At 38.5% G+C, this 16,850-nt stretch overlaps 2 protein-coding genes across 5 annotated transcripts in view; both read left to right on the forward strand.

Annotated features, from left to right (window-relative positions):
• Nucleotides 1-4,531, forward strand: part of LOC125644821 (sodium channel protein type 2 subunit alpha) — a 128,706-nt gene extending 124,175 nt beyond the window's left edge. For all 4 annotated transcript variants that reach the window (XM_075117905.1, XM_075117906.1, XM_075117907.1 and 1 more), the window contains one exon: nt 1,173-4,531. In XM_075117905.1, the coding sequence (XP_074974006.1) occupies nt 1,173-2,368 (1,196 nt within the window). In that variant the 3' untranslated portion in view covers nt 2,369-4,531. The remainder of the gene's footprint in view (nt 1-1,172) is intronic.
• A 3,845-nt stretch (nt 4,532-8,376) lies between these two features.
• CSRNP3 (cysteine and serine rich nuclear protein 3) overlaps nt 8,377-16,850 on the forward strand; it is a 169,849-nt gene continuing 161,375 nt past the window's right edge. The window contains exon 1 of the mRNA XM_048869293.2: nt 8,377-8,538. The gene's annotated coding sequence lies outside the window, so the exon portion shown is untranslated. The remainder of the gene's footprint in view (nt 8,539-16,850) is intronic.

The raw sequence follows: 16,850 nt of genomic DNA on the forward strand, positions 1-16,850 counted from the left end.
TGAGTGCAGTAGAAATTGGATATCACTCTAGTATAGAAACAAACCAATAAATGGAAAGGCTGTTTTGAGGCAAAAGTGAACAAATTTTATTATTGGTAATCACAGGGAGAAATTGTGCCCTGCAACCCTGAGATGACAGTCAACACTAACAGCAGAAGAATCCGTCTGGTTTTACTGTTTAGTGTGGACAGCATGCTAGGACCCCACATAGCAGGTCAGCACCCCCACCATTCCTGCTGCAGAGCCACTTCTGCCACTTATATCTGAGGGTTCTTTATCCATTAACTCAGGAGAGGCAAAGGGAAGAGCAGGGCCAGAGCAGGTGGATCTACAAATATGTAGTTCCAATGGCCTATTTCTCTATCCAGAGCACAGGAGCAGAACGGGCTGCCTGGAATGGATACAATTTCATCTCTCCGACCTTGCAGGATTCCTCAGTCCACTATCTGGTTTTATGGCCTATTTTTTGGGAACAGGATTTTACCCATAGCTATCTTGTGAGTGGCTGAAAAGGTCACCGTTTTTATGCTTCTCTGATGCCATAATAAAGAAATTTTCTGCCACTTTTTTCTTCTAAGAAGCCTTTTCATTGCTGGTTTATTTATATACTGGCTTGTTGTGGGATTCCCACTAAATATTTGGTCACATTATTTCACTGGTGATTAAAGAGTTAAGTACCTGTCTAAATTTGCATATTTAATTTAAATAATTTTATTTTAATGGATTACATTGTCATTCACTACCAGAAACTATAAAGGGGCACTTCCTTCAGATTAATCTAGATTGGGTCTATTACAATTAAACAGAAACATATTCTGTAAACTTCAGTATCCACTGCTCTATTCACTAACAGATCATTGTAGTGTATAAGTGGGGAGCAGTTCCAGGAAAAAATATAGTGATACCGTCTAAAATGTACAAATCTCTTTGGTGTAGTTTTACAAAATCCTGCAAAGTGCTGCAGAAGTTCTAGTTGGATTTTTCAGATTTGTATATCATACCATACTGTAACTGTTTGGTTAAATGAACTAAAAGCCCACAATGCAAACTTCTGCTATTTGAATACGTTTGTTTCACTTCTCATTGGTCAACATGGTATGTAATAGTATAAATCTTTAGTAGTTGCTGTTACATTTTATTATATGTTTACTAACAAATTTATTTTTTAACAGGTATGTTTCTAGCTGACCTGATTGAAAAATATTTTGTGTCCCCCACCTTGTTCAGAGTTATCCGACTCGCCAGAATAGGTCGAATCCTGCGTCTCATTAAGGGTGCTAAAGGAATCCGCACTCTGCTTTTTGCTTTGATGATGTCTCTTCCTGCTTTGTTTAACATAGGTCTCCTGCTTTTCCTGGTCATGTTTATCTATGCTATATTTGGAATGTCCAACTTTGCCTACGTTAAGAGGGAAGTTGGGATTGATGACATGTTCAACTTTGAAACTTTTGGCAACAGTATGATCTGCCTATTTCAAATTACCACATCAGCTGGTTGGGATGGTTTGCTAGCACCAATTCTGAACAGTGGAGAACCAGACTGTGACCCTTACAAAGATCACCCAGGAAGCTCTGTTAAAGGAGACTGTGGTAACCCTTCAGTTGGGATTTTCTTTTTTGTCAGTTATATTATCATCTCATTTCTAGTTGTAGTAAACATGTATATTGCTGTTATTTTGGAGAACTTCAGTGTTGCTACAGAAGAAAGTGCTGAGCCCCTGAGTGAGGATGACTTTGAGATGTTCTATGAGGTTTGGGAAAAGTTTGATCCAGACGCCACCCAGTTCATAGAGTTCAGTAAACTATCTGATTTTGCAGCTTCACTGGATCCTCCTCTTCTTATAGCAAAACCAAACAAAGTTCAGCTTATTGCAATGGATCTTCCCATGGTAAGTGGTGACAGAATTCACTGCCTTGACATCTTGTTTGCTTTTACAAAGCGTGTTTTGGGGGAAAGTGGAGAAATGGATACACTTCGAATACAAATGGAAGATCGGTTTATGGCAGCAAATCCTTCTAAAGTCTCCTATGAACCGATTACAACCACATTAAAACGAAAACAAGAGGAAGTATCTGCTGTCATTATTCAGCGAGCTTTCAGACATTACCTTTTAAAGCAAAAAATTAAAAAAGTTTCATGTATGTGTAACCAAGATAAAGATAAAGATGAGGATGACCTGCCTATCAAAGAAGATATGATTATCGATAAGCTAAATGAGAACTCCACTCCAGAAAAAACAGATATGACCCCTTCCACAACCTCTCCACCTTCCTATGATAGCGTAACAAAGCCAGACAAAGAGAAATATGAAAAAGACAAATCAGAAAAAGAAGATAAAGGTAAAGACGTCAGGGAAAGTAAAAAGTAACAAAGAATTTCATTGGTGACAAATAGTTTACATCCTGAGAAAGTGACATGTTTGTGTCAACAAGACTCCTGTATGAGGTCTATGCCAAACTGACAGTTTTTACTTATATAAATATATATATAAAATGATTATATATATATATATACTTAAGGTCAGTGCCTATAACAAGACAGTGACCCCTCGTCATCAAACTGTGACTCTGTAAAACAGGGTAACAACCTTGACAGGAGGTTATTGTTTTCATTACCAGCTGATGCTGCTGAAGAGGAGACAAAATGGCTACTCAGACTGTAGGGACCAGTTTAAAAAAAAAGGTGCAAACCTACAATTTCTGTGTGATTAACAAAAAACACTTGAGTACAGTAATTGTATCCACTGTCTGCATTTCAACTGCTATATTTGCCATATTTTTACAAAAATTGTTGGTGAATTTGTCATTTTTTTTAATTCACAGGTTGTTTCCTATTATCTGTGACTATTTTTGTAAATTGGTTTTGTGTTGGGGAAGGGGAAATGAGGACCAGATGTTCTATCCTCTGATTCTCTATAATGTACAGGCAGAAGTGATTTGCATGAAGGCATGCCGCACTCATTGTTCATGCATGGAAAACACGATACCAGTCGCACAAACCAAGGGTTTTAACTACTTCCATGTTTCAGGGTGGCTCCATATTTTGAGGTGCTTAATGAAAGTATTCATCTTGTGTCTCATTCAGACAAATCTTAATGTGCCTGTAAAGTCCCATAGAACCTACAATAATAAAACAGATATTTTATTTTTTCACAAGTCATTAAATTATAGTTGATACAAACTTCTCTGAGAAAAAATGTTGGCGATATAAACTTGATTTTTTTAAGTGTTCTTCTGTGGAGAACAAAATACTCATTTAATCTAACCTAGAAAATTGAACTGACCAAAAAACGTCGACCTTTATAAAGCTGTTTTGCTTCACCCTGCAGTATCATTTAGCCATCTTCTACTCTCAGCAAGGTTGACATTGTATGTGTCAATAAAATAATACCATCTATGTAAATAGTTACTTTACCATGTGGTGCATGTTTGAGCAAACAAATAATGACCTGAGCACAATATTTATTGCATCAAATATGTACCACGATAAGTGTAGTTTGCAAGCTTTCAACAGATAATATTATGTATTCTGTACCATTATAGATATTTTGGAGGCTATCACTGATGCATGTTTATCTTGCCTTTGCTGCTGTATTTTACTCCTTCCACTGTTCAAAAGTCTAATATGGGAAGCCATATGTCAGTGGTAAAGTGAAACAAATTGTTCAACCAGACATCATTCCTTCATATCATCAAGCAATAGTTTGCAGCTATTAAAGAGCTTCTTGCTTTGCATTCTTAAATTTTAAGTGAATACTGTGCGGTATATAGCCAGACTGTACAGGACATGTTTCAGACTGCTTAATCTGTTGAAAATACATGGGTAGAATTTTCTAAGGAAATATAAATATTGTAAAAATATCATTTTATTTTATTTTTCAGCATTTTGTACATAAAATCAGAAATTAAAATTATCTTCAGGTTGATGTCACAGTCACTTTTGTTACTTTCTGTCCATAGCACTTTTTAATCGAAGAACTTCACAAAATAAGAGGTAAAGGAGAGAATGAGGTAGTTTTAGGTTTCTGCTTCTTTTTATTAGTACTGTATTTTTGCACACATTTTAATGTGAAATAAATTTCAAAATTCAGTCCGAAATGCACTTGCTTCCAAATAGATATAACTTGTAATTGAAATGTGGTGGGAAAGATTTGTTTGCAATCCTAGCACTGCCTGCGTCAGAAGTTTCAAGGTAGTCTTTTTATTCATGGAATCATTGATCTTTACCTGTGTTTGTTTACATAGACTATTCTTATTCTTGTTGATTCATGCTGCACTAGAGCTGCTCTAAATATACTATGGGATAGACAGTGTCTTTTTCACAAGAACTAAGTAGCAAACTTGTATAATTGATCACATCAGGACATTTGTGTTTCTTACACAAGCAAAAATTAAATGTTGATTCCTCCTTTAACTAAAACTGTTGACTTGTGTGTTGGTGAACTGCATGCAGGAAAATGCTATTACCATAAAGAACGGTAAACCACATTACAGTTGAGCCAAAAGAATAAAGATTTCTTTTTTTTATTGTATTTAATTGTTGTCTTTGTTTTTATCACTAACAAGTAATGCATGTCAAAAGGTGCTATAAATTTTAAAAGGCTACACAGATAAAATATTTGCAAACAGGAATAAGAATTAAAAGTCTTTTTGATTTAAAAAATGTGCATGAAATGAAATAAAGTATTGTATACTTATATATTCCCAAATACATTTTATATCTTTTGCAGTAGATGATGTTGTTTTAAAATTCACTGTTTCCTGAACTTGATTTACACTTCCATTTCAAGGTGGATTTTTCAGGCTGATTAACACTATTTAAAATTACTGTACCAGAAGATAATACTCATGTGTAGAGTGCTTAAAACGCATTTACATTTCAGGCATTTTAAACTACTAGAAAACTGATGTTAAGGTGTTAGTACTAGATATCAAAGCTACAAATCGAAATTAAATTTATATTTTCAGTGATACTTTGGACCCAAATTCCAAGTATCACTTTTGTTGTTATAGAGGAATTTTGTACATTAGATGATTCATTCATTATATTACAATAAGGCATAGGGAAGATTGAAGTCTATGGAAGCTTTGCTGTTAGATTAAATAAAGCATTGGGCCCATGTTATATTGCTATAATTTAAGGTATTGCCCATTATTAAAACTTGAAGATTGTATACATATATCATTTAAACATTTATGGTATATTTATACGGAATGCTTTTTCACCTTGAAGAATCCCAAGTGTTTAACACTCTGTATGTACACAGCACCATGGAAGTGTAGCCATCTCTGCAGTGGAGGCAGAAGCTTGGTGAAAAACACCCTTCATAAGAATAGGTAAATAGGGGGAATTTTGTCCGAGGACACACAGGCAAATCCCTACTCTTACTAAAAGCACTGTAAAATCTTCAACATACAAGCACAACAGACAGGTCCTCAGATTATAAATGGGTAAATTTATCTTCATATATATTTTCTTCATCATCTTGGTTAGCCCTTGTTATTCACACATTCAGTAGCTTCATTCCAGTGCAATGTCTCAGGGAAAAACAGTTTTATATTTGTGTGTGTCATCCTTATCATATGGTATCTAATTTTATTTCCAAACTACAGCACCCATTTTTAGGTGTTGGGACAGTTATTTTGGAATAATATCTTATGTCAAAGTACATCTCCATACTTCCTCTTCCCTCCCAAGCTGGGGCTTACAAACTCCATGACAAAATATGGATTTCTATAAAACTGAGAGGGTTACGACCTGAAAACAGAGAAACTGCCATTTTTAAGGGACACATGATACCTTGTTTATTTGTTAATACAACTAAGTTTGCTCATTCGCATTAATAGAGTATGCTGTGAACCTCCCAAAAAGTGATGAGACTGGCCCAGGGAGCAAAGCTGGAGTGAAACTCAAAATTGGCAATCAAATTGATGTCATTTCTTTAAAGGGAGAAATTCTCAGCAGAATGTCTCAAATGCTGCCTTAAGAGTGAGATGCTTAAAAAGTCAGACACTGATGAAAAAAAGAAGAGCCCTGAAATATCACTTCAGATTCTTTATTCTAAATCTCATGTACATGATGAGCAGCACCACATATCTTAAAAGTCATGCAACTATGTTTATTTAGACATATGCAGCTGCAGAATTTCAAGATAACCAGATATGCACAATCATATATTTGTCTTCTGAATCAACTCTGGTCCTTGGACAAAACTCCCAATAGTCTGTGGAAGTTTTGCCTAAGGACTGCAGAATTTGTTCTTCTATATTTTCTTTTTTAAAGCATCCAAAATTAAGGGCTTGTTTACACTGTTTGTATGGGATTTTTCTGTACCAGTAACACTACTATGATGGAGCTGCATGGTGCAAGCTCTTTGGCCACAATCCTGCAAGTAGATGCATGTCAGTAGACCTCTGCTTCCACCCCTACAGAATGAGTTGCCAGATCAGGGCCTAAGAAAGGAAGAGAATGGAGAACGCTGAACCACAATAATTTAAGTACTAAGTTTTTTAAGTAACAAAAGACATATTTTGTGTTGTGAGATATTTGTATATGAACTGAACTTTTAGGGTTACCACCTTTGAAATCCAAAAAACCTGCCCCAGCAAGCCCACTGCAACCCCAACCACAGGGCAACTCCACAAACCCTCCCCTTCAACAGCCACTTATAGTATCTAGAGTGATACCACATACATATAAGATTGATAATATCACACACTCTCGTGTAACTCAAACCCTCTCTCACACATGCGTGGTGTGCTTGTGTGTTGGTGCGCAGACAGCTGCTGTATTTTCAACAGTTTTATTCTGTTATTCCTTAAATCATGGACATGGGACCACTGCAACATCTTTAGCTGGACACAGAAACTTTTAACATTAGATATCCCAGTGTATTGTGATGATAATGCAAATCTTTAGATCCACGTAAAAAAATCCCAGCAGATTAAATTATTTTTCTGCAACTGGCAAATCCATTAAAAAATGGCCAGGCCGGTCAAATACCGGCCAAGTAGTAACCCTAGCTGAACTAGACCATTCAGAAAATGATCTATGTCTTTGTGAGTCTAGAGCAAAGCTTTACTGACTTGACTGATATGTAATGAAAAAATTGGATATTACAAAAGAAAAACTTATGAATGGCTTAAAAACTGAAGAAGGGCCATTGGAAACCTGTTTGATTGATCTGTTTTTTAAGATCTTTAGGATTTAGTATTTATTCACAAAAATGAAAACACTAATATGATGTTTACTAAATTATTGGCATCTTTATTCATTAGTTTAAAATAAAACTGATTTCACCCAATCTTGAAATTTTATTTTTTAAGGAAAAAATACCTTCCTAACATCTTCCAGTCTCTCTGGTGATCTTCCCCTTGAGAGTTTACAATCTCTCTAAATCTTGATGATGCAGTGCTTCTCAAGCTATCTGTTGTGGGCGACTGGCAACTTTTTTTCCCAATGTGCGCGCAGACTGGCAGCCAATGATTGCTCACGGACCGACACAGATCTGCGGACCACCACTTTGAGTAGCACTGTGGTAGAGGACATTTTAACTAGAGAAGGAGGAAAGGCTGATTTAATAGGTCACTTTTAATTTCTAACTTCTGTAATATTATTATATAAATAGAAATATGATTTTATTTCACTCTTTTCCTTCCTGTCTCCAGAATTCTAGCAGAGAAGCTACAACATGATTGGGCATTCAGTTTTTATATCTTTAAATCTTGCAACCTACTTCTTGTAGAATACCCTTTCAAATGAAACCAGACATGTTGGCTACTTCTACTCAATGATCAGCATTTAAATAGTACTTTAGATTTTTTCGCTTGTTATTGTTGCATTTTAGGGCCAGTGCTCTAGTGAGCTGAATTGGGCAATTCACACCTCTGTTACAGATAATGTCCCAGTGTGCCTCCAGACTAGAGAAGCCATCCCTGCACCGGTTCACAGCTGGGAGGATCTCTTCCTAAACAGGTTTCAGAGTAGCAGCCGCATTAGTCTGTATTCGCAAAAAGAAAAGGAGGACTTGTGGCACCTTAGAGACTAACCAATTTATTTGAGCATGAGCTTTCGTGAGCTACAGCTCACTTCATCGATGATGCCACAAGTCCTCCTTTTCTCCTGCCCAAACAGAAAGCGCACCAGGGTCCATCGCTGTGAAAAGCAGACTTGCCGTGCCGCTCCCGTCGCCCCTTGAGAGCCGCTCCCGCTCCAGTGCCCTGCGGCTGGCTGGAGAGCTGCGGCGCTCCCGGCCTCGCCGGCGCGGAGCAGCGGCCGTAGTAGATAAGAGAACGAGGCTGTACGACAGCACCACCTAGGGGCTAATGCCGCCCAGTGCAGCCGGCCGCCGGCCACAGTGGAGCCGCCCCGCCTGTCCCCGCGCTCGCGGGAGGCTGCAGGTGCCGCCCAGTTAAGCGGAGTGAGCCGTGCGGGCAGCGGCCGGCCGAGGCGCCGGCCACCCCCCTTCGGCTCATCGGCGGGCGGGCAGGGCCGAGCCCCTGCCTAGCAACGAGCTACGCTGTGGGCAGTCCCAGCCAGGTAAGGGGGGCGCTGGGGGCAGCGAGGGCGGCACAGGACAGACGAAATGGGGGCAGCTGTTCGCCTCCCTCCGCCTGCGTTCCACGGGGGCCCAGGCGGCGCGGCGCGGCGCGGCGGGGGAAGGGCCCCCTGGGAGGGGAAGCGGATGCGAGGGCCCCGGCGCAGCCAGGGAGCCGCAAGGGCTGGGGGGCCCCGGCATGGGAGACCAGCGCACTGTGCTGTTGGTTGTGAGTGGAAGGCGCCGGGTGCTACGGTAATGGGCGGCGAGAGGGAGAACCCGGGCGGGAGCTGCAGTGGGGTGAGCCCCAGCAGCAGGGGCAGCCATAGGGCGGGTAGGGGCAGGAGGGAGCCGGAGCCTAGCTGAGGGGAGCGCAGGCCCCTCTGGTGGGTGGCGTGGAGGAGCGGGTGAGCCAACGGAGGAAGCCCGGCCCAAGTAGGAGGGGCAGCCTCAGGTGGGCAAGGAGCAAATGGCCCCTGCGGGCGGAGCGTTAGCCATAGAGAGACCAGGAGTAAGAGAAAAAGTAAAGGGAGCCCAGGCCTGAGTGGCAGCAGTGGCCAAACGTGGTGGGGTGTGAGCTGTCCAGGAGAGTCCCAGCGGCGTGGGTAGATGGGCAGTTGACCTCCTCTTGCCACTGCCCAGGAGGGCTGGATGTTTACATACACATCTGCTTTCTCTCTCTTAACGAAAGCTTTAATTTTTCAGGAAACATTGTAAACACCCAAAGCCATGGAGCAACTAATTCCATGTAGTGTAGAATTTCCATGCCATATATCTTCTGTGGCCCTAGGCAACTGCATTAGACTTGCCATTTTCAAAGGCCCCAGGGATCTGAATTAATTTTCAACCATGGTTGCAACCTACAAAACCTCAGCTTTTCCATCAGAGTGGAAGTGCATATTGATATTGAATCCTCTAGGCCTGCCAACATTAATGGGAAAAGAAACATGTTACGTAGTAATATACTCGATCAGTAATTGGAGATACTGTCTGGATATGAGAGTGTGAGGCCCCGTGTGTCCCTAAAACGTGGGTCAACCAAGCAGTGTCACTCAGGGGAATGAAAAATTCACAACCTCAGTATGAGCACCACTAGCTACTGCCTCTTCTGTCTCTGTAGACCGTGTCTACAGTATGGCGCTACAATATACGCAGCTGCTGTGCCACAGTAGTGTCTGTAGTGTAGACAAGCCCTAAATCAGTGCCTCTACACTTCCCTTCCCAAGCAACACTAAGGCAGCTGACATGGTTCTTCGTACAGTAGTGAAGGATGTAGGATAAGAATGTGGTTGGATTTTTTTTACTAACCCCCCCCCGAATTTTTTGCCTTACTGGGAAGACAGTATCACAATGGCATTGTGATGATGAAAACTGCTACCCATTTTTAGACCATGGTAAATTTCTTTTACAGGGTTTAGGGCCAGAGGGGGAAAAAACAGGCAAGAAAATTAATGAATAAAACAACAGGATTTTATTACACAACTTAATGTATGACTGGTTAACTAATAGCTGATCACATGACAAGCTGCAATATTAATTTCCCATGTAGATTTCAGGTAAATGAGCTATGAAACCTTGTCTTGAGCTAAAATAATAAAGATGGAGTAAATCTGCTGTAAAATGCTGTTAATCTGATTACAGTATTACACTAAAAGTCAATTGATCATGTTAGTTGAATGGTTGTTGAGGGAAAATACAACCTCAAATACATGTTGTTCACAGATTTACAAGGACAGATGAGCTGTTATAATTAAAAATTCATTATGTTCTGATAATTAAAACTAAATATCACTTCTTACTCTCGTCACTGTTCCATAGATCTTTACCTATGATGTATTTCAGGTGAGACTGAGACAAAGTGATAGGGAAAAGATTTTATGTCCTTTATACAATTCAGATTTTTCAAGCGGTGAATCTATCTGAAGAAGTAATTTGACACATATCAAATTTGGGAAAATTTACCTGAAATCCCTGCAATTATGCAGGGATGAAATTGGGCTAGTATTTTAAAATATAACACTCAAAGCTTAATGCTGTGCAATAAGTCAAGAAAAGTAAACTGAAGTACATTTCCTCCCTCAAGAGACAAGAGGTTGCAGACTGGCACTCTTGTGATTGTTGTAAGTACACTCTGTATTTTCTAGTGCAACTAATGTCTTTTAAAAATCTGACATGGCTGCTGAATTTCTACATAATTGGTAAAGCCAGACTGCACAAGATTTAAAACAAAAAAGCAGTCAGATTATAGCCTGTGGTGGGTATTTTCAAAGCACAAAGAGAAGTTAGGTGCCCAACTCCCATTGACTTGCAATGGAAGTTGGGTGGCCATCTGCCCTTTGTAACTTTTTATAAGGGAGGAAAATTTTCAAAGCAAGGTTAGTGTATGTAGCCATTTCACTAAAATGTTCTTAAGTTTATGCTGAAAAAAGATATTTCTTAGCATTAAGAATTATTTTCTGTTAATCAGCTTTCTTTCCTCTGCACATAACCTTATCCGCACTGAGGTTTTTCTTAAAAATTCCATCATTGTGCTATGATTAGCACAGCTCCATCGGTGGTAGGAATGGTGAGACCACTAACTTAGACAGCACCAGTGTTTGCATTACTCTGTAACTTTGCTTTGAGGTTTTTAAGAAAAAGCTCAGCATAGAGACAATCATAGGGGTTTTCAGAAAAGTTGAGGAATAGTAAAAGGATTGTGAACTGAAAGACGTCACTCCTAGCTCTAATGAAAGTAATGCATAATCAAGAAAATAAAAAAGTATCAGTAACCAGTAGTTAGAATAGACTGAAACAGGAGGGAGAGCTCTCATTGCACCAACAAAGGAGAAGAGGTAGCTGTGAGGGAGCATGGCTTACTTCAGCCAGGGAAAGGAGCAGAAACACTCTTCTGCTTTTAGCAGAGGAGGAAATCTTTGCTTCCCCTGCCACTTCCCAGCACTTTAAACCCTTGCACACCAGTAACTTGCACACCAGCAATTTGAAGAAGTTTTACAGGCCTTGTTTACCCTGCTATTAAATTAATGTTTAGCAAGGTAACCCCTTCAGCACAATGTAAATATAGTAGTCCTTAATACAGCAAGGGCTTAAAATGAAAACTGCAATAATTACACCTAAGAAACTTAATGTAAAGATAATTGAAAACTCCCCTCACTCTGTCTCAGATGGTCTTCACCATCTTGCTGGATTATTAATCATGTTTATCAGGGTAGTGGCTAGCAGTCAGTCAAGAACGGGACCCCATTGTGCTAGGCACTGTTGTCATAGAATAAGAGTTAGTCCTCTGCCCCAAATTGCTTACAATCTAAATAGGCAAGACTGGCAGAGAGTAGGGGAAAGAGATGGTACGTGCAAGCAGAGTGAACAGTGCCAGGACTACAAACAATGTGTTCATTAGAATGAGGAGGGCATCCAATTTTCCATCTGTGTACACCAGAGTCTTTGCTCCCCTTAGTGACACAAAAGGAGTTGCTCTGCCTAGTTTTTCCAACAGGATTATTGTGCTCCATGTCCTCTGGTGGGAAGGGGTGTTTCCCTGGGTGACCAATGGAGTAATGACATCAAGAACACTTCAAACGTCCAAATATTCACTTAGCAAATCTGGCATTCTGAGAATGGCAATGTTGTACAGCAAGTGCTAACTAATGTAATGTTTTAGGAACTTTATTGATGTGATTTTAATAACTCTCCTGAGGCCGTTTCAGCCCAGGAGTGTGTCAGTGGTAAAGTGGGAGCAGGAAGGAACAAGTTGGCTCAGCAGCAGATCACTGCAATATCTGACTCCCAGATTACTATGTTCTATTTAAATGGTATTGTCAAAACAATAACAACAAAAAAGACTAGAGTAATTTTGGTCATTAAAATAATAAGCATCATTAAACTGACTGTAAAATAGGTAATTTGGGACTGACCATTCTGTATACAGATTCTGAACTATGAACTCTGCTATAATACATTCTGCCTCCTGGTTTGTGTTTGAAACCTCTGACTACTTGAGGAGCTTACACCACTTCTTCATGTGTGTTAAAGATTTCAGCTGCCTGTTATTCCAGCTAGGGACTAGGGCGTAAGATAAAGAATGGAGCATGAAAAATTGAAGCACTTGCACAGATTCTTTCTATTTCCTGCGTATAACTATTTGAACATGAATTATTTAAATATGTCTGTGTCTGTTAAACATTTTAACCTCAACTGTTCAAGTATACTTAAGAAGAACATAAGAATGGCCATACTGGGTCAGACAAAGGTCCATCCAGCCCAGTAACCTGTCTACCGACAGTGGCCAATGCCAGGTGCCCCAGAGAGAGTGAACCTAACAGGTAATGATCAAGTGATCTCTCTCCTGCCATCCATCTCCACCCTCTGACAAACAGAGGCTAGGGACACCATTCCTTACCCATCCTGGCTAATAGCCATTAGTGGACTTAACCTCCATGAATGTATCCAGTTCTCTTTTAAACCCTGTTATAGTCCTAGCCTTCACAACCTCCTCAGGGAAGGAGTTCCACAGGATGACACTGTACTGTGTGAAGAAGAACTTCCCTTTTATTTGTTTTAAACCTGCTGCCCATTAATTTCATTTGGTGGCCCCTCGTTCTTATATTATGGGAACAAGTAAATAACTTTTCCTTATTCACTTTCTCCAAACCACTCATGATTTTATATACCTCTATGATATCCCCCCTTAGTCCCCTCTTTTTCACGCTGAAAAGTCCTAGCCTCTTTAATCTCGCCTCATATGGGACCCGTTCCAAACCCCTAATCATTTTAGTTGCCCTTTTCTGAACCTTTTCTAATGCTAGTATATCTTTTTTGAGATGAGGGGACCACCTGTGTATGCAGTATTCAAGATGTGGGTGTACCATGGATTTATATAAGGGCAATAAGATATTCTCCGTCTTATTCTCTATCCCTTTTTTAATGATTCCTAACATCCCATTTGCTTTTTTGACTGCTGCTGCACACTGCGTGGAAGTCTCCAGAGAAGTATCCACAGTGACTTACTCCATACTTATTCCATATTATGAAATGGTTGGAATATCCAACAATATTGCTTTAAACGTGTTTTTGTGGAATGTTTGTTGAAATGAGAGAAATCTAAATTCTGGTTTGAGTTCGATGCATTCAAATAGTCTGGGAAATTTCAAACTTCCTAAATTTGAACCCAGAACTTTAACACAGTCTGACTTTTTTCCTTCCACTGGGTTCCTAATCACACTTCAAAACAATTTGTTTACATGCAGTTATATGGTATAATGCCTTAATCATTATTTGTTTTGTGTTGAGCAATATCATGTCTTGTTAATGATAGATATTTGTTTACTATTAACTTCCCCTATTTTGTGTTCAGACACTGGTAGTATGGAAAAAGCAAACCACCATATTGTATTTAGTTATATACGATATAGAATGCTGTTACTGTGAATTTTAGTAATTTTAAAACAAAAACTGGTTTAAAACATACAGAATGGAATACAGCCTAATTTAGCACTTTGACATTGGTTGACATGAAATAGAAATAGCTCTGTTCTTTAACTACCACTATAGGTTACCTAGTAACCAGAGAATTGTTATAAAGCTATTGGCATGTTCTGTTTCTACAGTGATTGGTGGAGTGAGTTGCACTGGGTTGTGTTTTTTGTTTTCTTCTTTTAAACAGCTAAATATAAACAGGGCTGGGAAATCATTTAAAGATAGTTGCTTAGTGGCTGATTTGGGAGAACAGTTAAAGGAGAGAAAAATGCATCTGTTTGGCTGTGGTGATAAAGACTGCTTAATATTTATAGAGCTAAGAAAGATTTTTCTTTCTTGATGAAATTATTATTCCAATAGATGTTACACTAGGTGCTGAGAGATCAACTCAAATATTTATCTGGCCTTTTTCTTATATGTATAAACTTTTATTTATTTATATCATTCTAAAGTTATTCTGCTGCTTCCTAGCTCACCCTAAAAAAAGGCACTCTTAAGTGTTTCCACTGCTTCCCATGAGTGTCAAAGTGACAACACCACCTAAGTAAAATGATAAAGGTATACCGTGAGAAGTCACCAATTCAAGTTTTGCCTACCCAGCTTTTATAGTCTCTTGTAAATTGATATTTCTTGACTCTTTGAGGCAAGTTGTCCTTACATTTGCAGTCTTTGCAAAACAGGGGAAAAGGTGCAGAACATGATTTCTAAGTATTATAATCCTATTCCCCTATAGCTTTGAGAAATTAAAAAATTCTCATTACAGTGCTCAAGTGGGTAAAAATTCCTCTGGAAACTACCCCTGATCCACAACAGCACAGTTAATTGGTTGTAAGCTGTGCAGAGGATTTACATGATTGCTGCACAACTCTGGTAAAGGGTATAGTCTAGGTCAAATATGGAGGAGAATGGGTATGTCTGATAATCAGGGAGCCTGAGAAGCCTTAAAATGTCATTCTGAAAGGAGAGAGATGCAAGTTTCCACCCAGGAAAAGTGATGGCTTAAGTGGCTTGGCTTTGTTTAAAACTTTGACAGCAACTATATACTACTTGATTGTTTTCATTTAAATTATTTTCATAGATATTTAAAATTATGACAACCTTAGTTTTTATAGATGTATTTAATATTAAAAATTAAAGTATTTAGTGAAAGTCTGATTTAAATAAAAATTAATTTAAAAATATTATTAATATTATTATTATATTATTATTATTTTTTAAATCCATCCTATTCTGCTGTGTTTATGACCTGCACCCTGTGGAAGGCACTTCAGGATTGTGCCCTGGCATTTCAAATTTAGGATTCGGGCCCTTAAGCCTAATATTCTCAACTGCATTTCTATGTAGTGCCTTTCATGCAGCAATCTCAAGACCTTTTACATTATTATACACATTTGACAAGAGGATAAATCAAGCACTTCTCACTATATAGCCCAATAATGGAATAATTCAGAGGCTAAGTTTGACAGGATCATGAATTCCAGGGTATTATATGGATCTTTGACCACCATAGTTGTCATTCACAACCTGATCCCCACAAGCCATTTGTATTTGAACAGGAATTGCATGACTCTGGCTTGGACTCTTATTTTTCATTCTATTTTTACGTGGCAAATGATTTTTCAGATACAGTTTGATATTAATTTTAGGGTATTTTTTTCTGAATGAGAAATGTTAATAGAGCAGCAAAAGGAAAGATGATTGATCTGTGACTCTTGATGTACTGTTTTAAACTACAACACAGTTTATTTTATGTTGCCTGCCAAATATAATTATCCCCTTTTGGCATTTCTTATCAAGGGTCTTGCATCTCTTTTTGTGTATGTGGTTTATTTCATTGTCCTGTGTATAGAGGCATTGAGCAAGATGGATCATTAGCACAGTAAACATTCTGTGCCAGATGTGTCTGCATCCACAAAACAGCTTTTAATAAAAGGTCTAGCAAAGAAAAACAACATATTTTATATACACAATTCTGTTTTTATATAGTATACACACACAAAAAGTGTTACCTCCTTCCAATCTATAGAGAGAGTACATATCTGAATGCCTTAAACTCACTAAACATTTGTAGTTTGGGACTTAGATTTTAAGAAATGCTTTAATTTCAAGTTGAATTCACTCAAGTATTTCTGATAGGAAAACCTGAGCCAGTGAGTGATTTCACAGCAGATGTTTTCCGTTATTCTATTGCTTTGTCATGACTGATTTTCTTTTTTACAGTTTCCGTGGCAACCAGGATTTTTGATCCACAAAGAATAATATTGCATAAGGCTTAGAGGTACAAATTTTCTTTGTAACAGGAAAACGCTGAACCATGAAAGAAACTGATCAGGCACTTCGGTGTGTTTTTAATTAATAATCAGTGTTCTGATTGTAAGATCACTGTGTAAATATGAATTTCTGTTTGATAGAAAGCAGTCTACCTCTTCTAATTCTGCAGACAGTACAAAAGGATAATGGAAAATATGTGAAGGCTTATTGCAGTTGTAGCACTGGAAATATGTTATTACTGTTAGCTTTCTAATAAAGTAGAGATGTGGAAAATACATGGCTACATGTATATGTGCAGTGATATATAATAGAAAATTGCGTGAGTTAAATTCACCCAGGATTTATGCTGATGCCTACCAGCATAAACTGGCATAAGGCCCTTAGTAGAGGCCCATGTGACTATATTTGTTTGAATTTTTAAAATGCATTTATTAACTTTATGTAATATTTTATAGTGCCTTTTTATGCAATGATCTCAAAGTATATTTACATACTAGGATTTTTTATTTAATTAAAATTCACAATAACCTTGTGAGATATATTCACCTATTACTATATGTATTTTTCAGAA

Source organism: Caretta caretta, chromosome 11 (genome assembly GCF_965140235.1).
Source record: "Caretta caretta isolate rCarCar2 chromosome 11, rCarCar1.hap1, whole genome shotgun sequence".
In the NCBI taxonomy this organism is placed as follows: Eukaryota; Metazoa; Chordata; order Testudines; family Cheloniidae; genus Caretta; species Caretta caretta.